The sequence below is a fragment of the Schistosoma mansoni genome, chromosome 5 (assembly GCF_000237925.1).
Source record: "Schistosoma mansoni strain Puerto Rico chromosome 5, complete genome".
Taxonomy (NCBI): domain Eukaryota; kingdom Metazoa; phylum Platyhelminthes; class Trematoda; order Strigeidida; family Schistosomatidae; genus Schistosoma; species Schistosoma mansoni.
This window is the reverse complement of record NC_031499.1, coordinates 6,113,862-6,126,334: the sequence shown is the minus strand read 5'-3', so window position 1 is coordinate 6,126,334 and position 12,473 is coordinate 6,113,862. Positions and strand designations below refer to the sequence as shown.

At 32.3% G+C, this 12,473-nt stretch overlaps 1 protein-coding gene across 1 annotated transcript in view; it reads left to right on the top strand.

Moving 5' to 3' along the window:
- Positions 1 to 10,070: 10,070 nt before the first annotated feature.
- Positions 10,071 to 12,473, top strand: part of Smp_159220 (hypothetical protein) — a gene marked incomplete at both ends in the record, with an annotated part of 13,994 nt that continues 11,591 nt past the window's right edge. Inside the window, one exon of the mRNA XM_018797743.1 lies at positions 10,071 to 10,163. Coding sequence (XP_018652754.1) covers positions 10,071 to 10,163 — 93 coding nt within the window. The remainder of the gene's footprint in view (positions 10,164 to 12,473) is intronic.

Sequence of the window (12,473 nt, the reverse complement as noted above, 5' to 3'; positions counted from 1 at the left end):
TCAATCACTTATTGGACAAGTAAGTGGCTATCAGGACTCAGTAGTTTAGTGCATACGCGATGGCGTTTGAAGCGAAAAGTACTGGGTTCAAGTCCCAGAATGAACATCAACTCTGAGATTCAGGTATATCTAGCTGACGGGTCTCAAATAGGACGAAATGCGAGTCTGTGATTCCATTGCTAGCCACTATCCATCTTTGCTTTTTAACTCTGATTGAATGACCTATTCAGTGTACAATATACCAAAGAATCATGTACTACCTATTTATAATTTCATGAAATAATAAGCTGTTATTCACTTGGATTGTTTTTTGAAAATCATCCATACAAAAATTTATTAACGAAACAAATAATTTAATTATTGAGTTCATGAATCAATTAAAGCTAGACTATCATGGAAAACCTAGAAGAACCAGAAGGCCATCTCGTTCTAGTATGGGACTCCTCAACAGTGTTCATCTACAATCCCACTTGCGAGATTCAAACACAGGATCTTCAGTCTCACACGAGTGTGCTTAAACTTTAGACCACTGAGTTAACATCCAACGATGTTAATACCTAATTTCAATCAATCCACAAAACGTTCATTGTTAAGGAGTCCCATATTATGATAAAACAGCTATCTAGTACTTCAAGGTTTTCCATAATATACTTACGTTCATGAGTCGATTAAAGCTGGACCATCATGGAAAATCTAGAAGCACTAGAAGACTATCTCGTTCTCTTATGAAACTCCTCAACAGTGCATATTCACGATCCCGCTTCGCGAGATTCGAATGCAGGACCTATCAGTCTCGCAAGTGAGCACTTACCCTCTAGACCGGCTAGTATCCAACGGTGTCAATGTCTAACTTCAACCAATCCACGAAGTTAAGCAACCGTTCACCAATTGTTTTCAGTAAGTTGCTATCTCACAACAGATGTGGTTTAAACTCCACTGGTCACTGCTTCTCATTAAAACTTCAGGAATGATCTCTTCCAAATTTTCTTTACTACTCTAGCTTCAATTAACTCATGCTTTCAAATATGAAGATAATTTTTTAATTTTTTTAAAAAAAGATACCTGGCAACAATTTTTTTTTTCTTTTTTTTTTTTCAAATTCTAGATGAAATCATCATTTGATTTGAATTATTATTTTAATATATTTACATCACTATGGTTATTATTACAAGAAAATATAATTGATCAATTAAATTCTTATTTAACTATTAATAAACAAAATGAAATACATAATACTATAAAATTAATTAATGATTTAATTTCTATAATGAGTTATATAATGATTATTTTATTATTATTATTAATTACATTTTTATTAATTTATTGTATACTTTATATAGTTGATATTTATAATAGAAATTTATTGATTAAACAATATAATATAAAATGTAAGTTATCATAAAGGGGGGGTTTTGTAGAGATTTTAGTCATTTTAAATATATAGTTAAGATCATGAGTCCATTGAAGTTGATCGTGGAAATTTTAGGTGGATTGGTTGAAGTTAGATATTAAGATTATTGGATACCAGACGGTTCAATGGTCTAGAGGTTGAGTGCTCTGGCGCGAGACTGGTTGGGCCTTGGATTCGAATCTTGCGAGGAGGGATCATAGATGCGCGCTGCCACTGCTGAAGAGTCCCACAATAGGATGAAACGGCCATCCAGTGATTCCAGGTTTTCTATGGTGATCTAGTTTCAATTGACTCATGATCTTAACTATATAAAATGTTAGTTGTTGTTTTTAATGTATAGATATTATTTGTTTCTATGGGAAAGTGAATTTGTAGAAAGTGTTCTAATTTAATAGTTGAGTTGCTAAGTCAATTAAAGTCAGACTACTATGAAGTTCAACCTAGTCTGTTGAGAGATTTCAACTCATTGAAGACATTGATGAATGGTTGTTCAATTTCGTGGATTGGTTGAAGTTAGACATTAACACCGTTGGATGCCAGACGGCTTAGTGATCTGTCGGCTAAGTGCTCGCGTGCGAGACTGATACGTCCTAGGTTCGAATCTTGTGAGACGGAACCGTGGATGCGCACTGTTGAGGAGTCTCATACTAGAACGAGATGGTCTTCTAGTGCTTCTAGGTTTTCCATGATGATCTAGCTTTAGTTGACTCATTAACTTATTTATCAAAATCATTTATTTTGTTAATAAATTTTTGTATGGATGATTTTCAAAAAAGCGTTCCAAATGAATAACATCTTAAAGATTTAAATTAATATTTCCTGAGATTATAGTAACGTAAATAGCTAAGAGAATGACTTCTAATAGATAAGTAATAATAGGGTTTCTTGGTAATATGGAATTTTCTACATTGATTGATTAAAAACTGAAATAATGATACTTTGGTGAAGGAAAACACAAGTGGAGACAACCGAATGTATTTAAATATATAATAAGAGAACATCTCACTAAAATCTGAGAAGCATTCAATAAATACTTCGTCTGCAAACTATCAATCACTTGTGTCAGATTTAATTGTTCTTTCAGTTCCATACCATTGATTCTATGTTCTCGTTATCGTCTCTTCGATCTTCTTAACCTTCTGCCCCTGGGTATTTCTTTCTCGATTGATGATACATACTACTTATATCTGCCAACATCAGCAGTACACGCCAAAATAGTACACTATTTTATGATTTCGTTTTAATATAAACTATGAAATGAAAATTGATTTTAATTTTCAACCTAGTAGTTGATTTCTTTAAAAGTACGTTTTTGATAAAACCAGATATTACATTAAAGAACCATCTCTTTCTGATTACTTCTCAAGAAGAGAACCTGTTAGTTCATGCAAAGCGTTATGTTTTTTTTTAATAACCAATTTACTATATTATCCGTAACGGTTGATCGCATACAACTATTTAACACTTGGATCCTAATACACGGTGACTCAAAACTGATACAACAATATCATTTGAAATACCGGACCACTCAGTGAACCAAATAAGAGATCATACTTTAAATAGAAACAGTATATAATTAATGAATAATACCTGAGGTATAGTGAAATATATAAAAAGCAGCCAATACGGCTACTGAAAGTCTATAATAAGGGTAATATAGAAATGCAATAATATAATTATCTTAATTATAGAAGGGGTTTTGTGGAAATTTAGTATTTATCAATGTTGAAAGCGTGAGTCAATTGAAGCTAGACCACCATCGAAAACCTGGAAGCACTGGACGGCCGTTTCGTCCTATTATGGGACTCCTCAGCAGTGCGCATCCACGAACCCGCTCTCGCGAGATTCGAACCGAGGACCTACCAGTCTCGAGCCGCAGCCCTTAACCGATAGTCCACTGAGCTGGCATCCAACGGTGTTAATGTCTAACTTCAACTGATCCACGAAGTTGAGCAACCATTCACCAATTGTCTTCAGTGAGTTCCTATCTCACAACAGACGTGGTTTTGAACTCCACTAGTCACTGCTTCTCACTGGAGCTCCTAAATATACTTCTCGAAGTCACTAGTGAGCATATGATTATATTAATTATAGAAGGGGTTTTGTGGAGATTTAGTATTTATCAATGTTGAAAGCGTGAGTCAATTGAACATTGATATAATTATCTACTGATTTCACAATAAAACTACAGATAATAGTGGCCGAAAAATAGTTCATTAAGTGCCAGCTTTTCCAATATTCGTTACGTTATAACATATTTATCTTGTGATCACCTTAGCAACTAACATATATATATATATGTACTAACATTTAAGCGAATTAAGCTTACAAAACAAATTATGTTATATTTTTGTCTTCTACTTTGATGAATATTCCAGTGAAATACATTATTAGCCAGTTTAAAATCACAACAATTCAGTATACTGTGTTTAAAATGATACTCATCATTGATTCTTATATTTACTAAGACTATTTAATAATCAACTTAAAATGATTTTAATTTTTCTAAGAAAATAATTTAATTTTTTGGCATAATTCTCAAAATTTCAAGAACCTACTAGTATGTCCAAATTGACTAGAAGAATTAAAAAAACGTCGACAAATTTCATCAATATAAATGTTTCAATTGTATCAATACAATTCAATATGTAAAATTTGAATAATGCATAGTTATAACAGAAGGGGTTTTGTGAATATTATAGTAGTTTTAATAAATGAGATCATGAATCAATTGAAGCTAGGTCGCCATGACAAACATAGATGCAATGAATGTCCTTTTTCGTCTTATGATGGGACTTCTCAGCAGTGTGTATCCACTATTCTGGCTGACGAGGTTCGAACCCAGGACCTAACAGTTTCATGCGCTAGTACTTAAACTTTAGACCACTGAACCGATATTCAACGATGTCAATGTCTAATTTCAATCAATCCATGAAACGCTCATTATTGAGGAGCCCCACAATAAGACAAAATAGCCATCCAATGCTTCCAGGTTTTCCATAATGAGTGATCTAACTTCAATTGGTTCATGATCCCAACTATTTTTTTTTAAAATGACCATCAACTATAAACCTTCAATACAGTTGATAATGCATATATTATTTGATTCATATTTCTTTTTGTTTATTTATTTATTTTTCTTTCTTTCTTTTTATTTCTTTACAAAAAACAAACAAACACACACACACACATTTCAGATGATACATCTAAAATATTTACCCTACAAATTCATGGTAAATTTCATAAAAAATTATTTTTATTACAATTAAATCGTTCTATATATTTACCACATATAATAAATAAAAAACATTATAAATATATAATAATATTTATTATAATAATAAATATTATATTTATTATAATATTATTATTATTATATATTATATTACCATTGATTATATTAATGAATACAGAATTATGTCGTTATATTAATACAGAAACTGGTATAATCATAACAGATTTAATTTTAAATTTATATTTAAAATATCAATTATCAATTATAATTAATAATAATAATAATAATAATTTAATCAATAATTTAATCAATTTTATTGATTTTTCTATACCAAATAATATTTATTCAACAATACGGTATAAATGTCAACGTACAATAATCAATAATAATAATAATAAAACTAATTATAATTATAGTTTAATTAAATTACTTAATTATACACAAATTATTGATTTTAATAAAATATTATATTCATCAATTATTCAACAAAAAATCAATGATGCAGTAAAGTATGTAATAATTTAATTGATTATTATTATCATTTGTTATTAATTGATTGATTATTGATTGATTATTTAAAATATTGTATACTATTTATTTAATTTACTTACTTACGCCTGTAACACCTCGTGGAGGAGTATAGACCGTACGCGAGCATTCTGCATCTAGCTCTGTCCTGGACAATCCTTTCCAGTTCTTTCCAGTTGTTATTCATCCTTTTCATATCTGTTTCTATTTCTCAGCGTAATGTGTTCTTTGGTCTTCTTCTTGACGATGGATGTAGTAGTTCTTCACGTTTCAGCTCCGTACAGTAGGACTATCTTGACGTTCACATTGAAGATTCTCACTTTGATATTGATCCACAGTTGTTTTGATTTCCATATGTTCTTCAATTGTTGTATACTATTTGGCAATGGATTAATGGATGATATTATAGTTCTATAGATTTTTCAGTTATTGATCATATAGTTTAGTAGTAAAGTTTCAAATAATGAGGTTGTAATGAGTTAGGATTTGACTCCACTTAGATTATCCTCTCTATCCTTGTATGTAATAAAGGACTTAATCCACATTTATGAATAAAGGAGTAAAAATAAGTCATTTATATTTTGTACACTCATTGATCTGGAGAAGAAATCAGAGGGATGAAGCGAATAGAAAAGAGAGTAGCAAAAACGACACACATTGGAGATGGTGAGTAAGCCAACTCGATTTAATCAAACGTGAATCAATATTTATAGTCAGATAAGAAGTGTACACACAATTCGTTATAAATGTCAACGTACAATAATCAATAATAATCATAATTATAATTTAATTTAAATTACTTAATTATACACAAATTATTGATTTTAATAAAATATTATATTCATCAATTATTCAACAAAAAATCAATGATGCAGTAAAGTATGTAATAATTTAATTGATTATTATTATCATTTGTTATTAATTGATTGATTATTGATTTATTGATTAATGAATGATATTGTGTTTTTTTAATTGATTGATTATTCAAAATATTGGATACTATTTATTAACTTAATTGCTTACGTCTGTTACCCCTCGTGGAGGAGCATAGGCTGCAAACACTAGTATTCTCCATTTAACCCTATCCTGAGCAATCCTTTTCAGTTCTTTCCAGGTAAGATTCATCCTTTTCGTATCTGCTTTAATCTCCCGGCGTAATGTGTTCTTTGGCATTCCTCTTTTCCTCTTCCCTTCCGGATTCCAAGTTAGGGATTGCCTCGTGATGCAGTTTGGTGATTTCCTTAATATATGTCTTATCCACTTCCAACGTCTTTTCTTAATTTCTTCTTCAGCTGGAAGCTGGTTTGTCCTCTCTCATAAAACGCTGTTGCTGATGGTATCAGGCCAGTGAATATTGAGTAATTTGCTTAGACAGCTGTTTAAAAATAATTGTATCTTCTTGACAATGGATGTAGTAGTTCTTCACGTTTCAGCTCCGTATAGTAGGACTGCCTTGACGTTCGTATTGAAGATTCTCACTTTGAAATTAGTTGACAGTTGTTTTGAGTTCCATATGTTCTTCAATTGTTGGATACTATTTAGTAATTAATTAATCGATGATATTATAGTTCATATAGTTCAGTAGTAAAGATTCAAACAATGAGGTTGTAGTGAGTTAGGATCTTACTTCATTTAAATCATATGAATGATTGTTGTCAAAATATACATCCTGTCTATCCTCGCATGCAATTAAGGACTTAAACCACGTTTATGAATAAGGCAGTTAAAATAAGTCAAATACGAGATAAGATTTTGAATACATATATTTTGTACATTCATTGATCTGGAGAGGAAATCAGAGGGATGAAGCGAATAGAAGAGAGAGAAGCAATAACGACACACATTAGAGATAGCGGATAAGCCAACTGGATTTAATCAAACAATAATCAATATTTATAGTCAGATAAGAAATAAGATAGAGACATGTGATGAATAAGATAAAAAGTGTATACACACATACGCTCATATAAAAAATAGTCAGAGTTAATAAGTGAATAATTAACAAGCTCAAAACGGAACTCAAGATGCCCTGAATCCAGAATAAAATATATGGGGCTTAACGTATCAACCGTTTCTACAAATTAATCGACACGAGAGTATATCGTCCAGAGAGTATTAATTCTTTCAAGATTACAGATGAACCTTGTTAACAGATGCCAGATAACATGAAATTTCGGCCTAAGGTTTCTTAAGGTTTCAATAACAGTTCCAACAGGTCTATTCTTCATAGGATCAACAATCCGTCATTAGTTTATCTAATTAAATAGTAACAGTATAAAAATGTGTCTGGTTGTATACTTGACTGTCATAAATTTAAAGTTTTCTTCGCTCTTGATCTACGTATGTTTATAGTCGTGAAATAAAATATACGGTTATGAAATCATGAAAAGATAATGATAAATCCAGTTCTATAGAAGAAAAAAATGTCGGCAAGAAATTTAGAGTTGGCGGGTGCCTGTCAGACAAATAGAAATAGAGACATGAAATGCCATTAGACATTGAGTATTTTGCATGGACAATTGTTCATAAATACTTGTACCTGGCGCTTTAACCGGGTCGGTGGACACGGAAAGTGTTATATACTAGGGAAGAAGTAAGTACGGATAACTTGCAGGACCTATTATTGGACTATTATTCTATGTATATTCCTATTGTATAACTATTCAGTAACTAGATTATTTATATCTATATTCATCTTATTACAAGCTTCATTTTGACTTATTGATTATTATTATATGATTTACTGTCCCTAAATTATACTCAGTTTATTGATTATTGTCTCCCAAGCTTACAGCCACATTTGGCTTGGTTTTGTACAAATATTATTTTCTATTTTATGGTGTGATGTGGCCTGTCTGTCTGATATATAAACAAAGTATGCTTGAAATAAATGATTCATATTGCCGAGGCTGCTATTGGTGTTCTGGACTCAAGTGGACGGGCTAGGCGGATTAAGGACCAATAAGGACGCGAGATCACTCATACTGATTGGACTTCCTTGATTGTCACCGTGTTAAGGTCGGAGAAGTCGTATTCTTTTGGCGGATAATTCACGCGAGTTACGTCCTTGTTTAATTTGTAAGGTCATAACGAATTAGCGACGACCTTGATCAAGACATAACAATTGGCGACGGCTAGGTCAATTCATAACAGAAAGTTCACCTAGGGGAGTTGGAAAACTCTGATTCCAAACCAATGGTGCACATGGGTTCTAGTATCCTGATGGAACAAATGGCGTGTGAACCAATTGTTGGTCATCGGCTACCGTGAGACTGCATCTACTCACGATGCTCCACTACCTTGTGGATCAGATCTTTAGGTCAAAGGCTCCGGGTGTGGACCCTTAAGAAAACTGTTGTATTCCGAAGAGAATTACGAATGGTAACTTTAGGTCTATTTATGGATCAATGTAATATGCCTACTTCCTATTGTACAATTATTACGTAACTGAACTATTCATATTCGTATTTCTCTTATCATTAACTTTATTTTGACCTTTGACTTATTATCATACGATTCTTGAGTTATCGTCAGTTTGTTGATTACTATTCACAGTCACATTCGGCTAAATATTGTACAAATGTTGTTATCTGTTTTATGGGTCGATATGGCTTGCTTGGTTGGTATATAAACTCAGTATGTTTGAAATACAATGACTCATACCACTGAGGCTGTTATTGGTGTTTTGGGCTTGACTGGCTGGGCTAGGCAGATCGCAGGACCGGTTAGCACTCTAGTCTGCTCGTACAAGTTTCGTGTCATTGTTCCAATCGACAATTCGCTGCTCCCTGTTTGGCGGTTCTATCGAGCCACACATCAACTAGTCATCCACTCGGCCACAAGTATAACAAAAACCACCTGCTTCGGTTTGAGCACCTGGGTAGTATCACAGACCTCACACAAATTTGTGTGGCACATATATTTCTGGTGTCCTTTTGTACCAATATTTATGTGTTTAAATAAATAAATGAACAATTAAGGTGGAAAAAATCGAATTCATTTTATTTCGTGATTTCTCCATAACTGTTAACAACTACATTCACAATGAAGCGTAACACTGGTATATAAAATAGTGTGAAGTGACTGATATCGGTAACACATTATTTAACTGGAATTGTTTATTCGTTACTACTTCATTGATATGTAAAAAAAGGGTGTTGATTTGTCCATTGATAATTTGTAGGGAGTGCCAAGAGTCAATAATATTACTTACTTACTTACTTATTCATGTTACCCCTCATCGAAGAGAATGGACCATCGAAAGCCATTCTCCAACCAACTGTTTTGGTTTCTACTTTCCACTTGTTATTCTTTTAATGTCTGCTTCTTATTCCTAACGCAATGTGATCGTTGATTTGACTCTCATCCTTTTCCTATCAGGATTACAAGTTAAGACTTATCTTGTGTTGCAGTTAGATAATTTCTTCAATGTATGTCCTATCCACTTCCAACGTTTTTCATAGTTTCCTCTCCAACTGAAAGCTTGTTTGTTATCTCCAATAGCAGGTTGTTGATGATGGTATAAGGCCAACAGATATTGAATACCTTTTTTTAAATACTTGTACTTTTTTGATTATGTTAGTGGTAGATCTCCAAGTTCCAACTCCGTACAGTAGAATTGTTTTGAAGTTTGTAATAACTATTCTGACTTTGATGTTGGTTGATAGTTGCTTTGAGTTCCATACATTCTTCAGTTGTAGGAATGCTGCTCATTCTTTCTCAGTCCATGTCTTCATATCTTCATCAGATAATATACCTGTAATCAATGAAGTACCAAATTATTATATTGTCTAGATCTATTACAATTTTTAGTCATATTATCATCTATTATTGATTGACTTTTTAGTTTGCGAACTTTGTTTTTTAAATAGCTCATCTATAGATAAAATCATTAATATGAACCTTGAGGAAATCATCCCGTCCGATTTAGATAGTTTGACATCTATTGCTAGAAAATTATCAGTTTATCTAGATGGAAAGGACTATAAAGTAAGTTATTATTAATACTAAGTATGAATGGCTGATTCTTATGATTTGTTTTTGCTCTGTGTATTTCTTTAACATAAATAAATAACCTTATTTCAACTATCAGGAATATTGAGTTGTGATGGAAACATATGGGAGTTGCAAGATAAGATATTTATTATTGAGGGACTTAAGAAGTGAACGACGCTATGAGTGATTCAGACTACCTGAAAGCATGACCTCATTTTTCAAGTGATAACCGTCTGAAGTGGGTCGTAGACATCAATTCGGAAGTAGACTTGGATGAACTATGTTTTAAGGCTTCCTATTCAGCGATGCGAAACCGTGAAAGTCAACCTATTTCTATCTTTTTCTGTTTTTAGAATCCAAAATCGTTGCAAATGCTAGTTTTTTATGTAAAAATCTTGTCATAGGCACACACTTGGACAGCTACCAGTAAGGCTTCACCTTCCATTCATGTTTGTTTTTCAAATGACCTGGTTGACATGCTAAGAACTGAAGGGTTATTGAAATCATTTTAGCTTGATCGCGTTATCACATGGATGCCCGATCACTACATCAGAGTAGCATCTGAATTCAGTTCATGGAAATGATTTTGTTCTGTACAACCATGTTATTTAACATTAGTTGAATATTATTATTGTTGTATCTATATTTCAGTCAATGTGAATACCAATAAAACAGTTTATAATGAAGTTAACTGAAGTATATCAATAATGTTTAAGATGCTTGCTGTTCATATCAATAATTAGACTATTCAAATATAAAAATATAAATCTAACCAACTAATCAGTAAGCAAAACCTTAAAATATTAAATAATTAAGGTATCAAATCAAAAGAAATATTGAAATAAGCGCTCGCGCTCGAGACTGATAGGTCCTGGGTTCAAATCTCGCGAGGCGGGATCGTGGATGCGTACTGTTGAGGAGTTTCACAATAGGACAAAACGGCCTTCCAGTGCTTCCAGGTTTTCAATGTTGATTTAGCTTCAATTGACTCATGATTTTAACTATATAAATAAATCTGTTTGGTTGGAATGACAACATTATCACATAGTTGAAACATTTACATTTCATACTATTGAACTGAATTTTCATATAAATGGAAAATTGTGAGTAACTAATATTTTCCCAATATTTTATTTTAATGTTTCCGCTTGAAAAAAAACTGAAGGGATAAAAGATAATTCGTACGATTAAAAGGGAATCAATTATTGCTAAATAAGAACCCTTAAGAATATTGTTTCTGAGAGTTTTGTGATTTTCATTTGATAATATCTAAAGTTATCAGAGGGGGTTTTGTGAAGATTTAAGTAATTTTTATATAGTCGAAATCATGAGTCAATTGAAGCTAGATCACCATGGAAAACCTGAAAGCACTGGACAGCCGTTTCATCTTATAGTGGTACTCTTCAGCAGTGCGCATCCACGATCACATTCAATTACATGGATTGGTTGAAGTTAGACATTAACGCCAATAGATACAGCGCTCGCGTGAGACACTGATAGGTCCTGCGCTCAAATCTTGCGAGGTGGGATCGTAGATGCGCACTGTTAAGGAGTCTTACAATAGGACGAAACGGCCGTCCAATGCTCTCAGGTTTTCCATGGTGGTCTAGCTTCAATTGGCTCATAATATCTAAGGTTGTAATTGATAAATCTTTGTTGTCATATTTTTTATTCTATGTGTGGATTAAGTTGAATTGCATATTATGAAAGAAACATGAATTCCGGATCCAAATGTTAGGAACTAACCGAATATTTCAAAACCAAAGACTATCAGACCAAATTCGATTCGGAATAAATTGTGAAACTGTTGAATAAATCATTTTGTAATAGTAATGTATTATAGTTTTTAATCCAGTAAATCGATTGAAAAATTACAGTTGATAGTTGTGAAAAACATAGTAATTATATATATATATATATCACTGGTCTATTTATGGCACAGTATTGTAGACTTCTTGCCTCAACAATTGTTAAACCTTAATATGGCTTATCAATTGATTCATTTGTTCACTGATTGTTTACCCAAAAACAAACAATGTATATATAGTATTAATAATTTATTGAATACCATGGAGCATAGGATATATTTTTCGTCTTAATACAAGACTTCATAAAAATGATGCACTGCAACTAAACTAAGGATCAAATTCAAGATTTAAGCTTTCGCAGTGAATTCTTAAGCTTTAAGCTAATGAGTTGGGACTCAGTGGTTTACACTTTTGATTTCAATTAGTCACCATTCAAAGGTGTTGGTGAGTAACTGGTTGAACCCTTCTCACTATAACTCCTGGAATTCTATTTAGA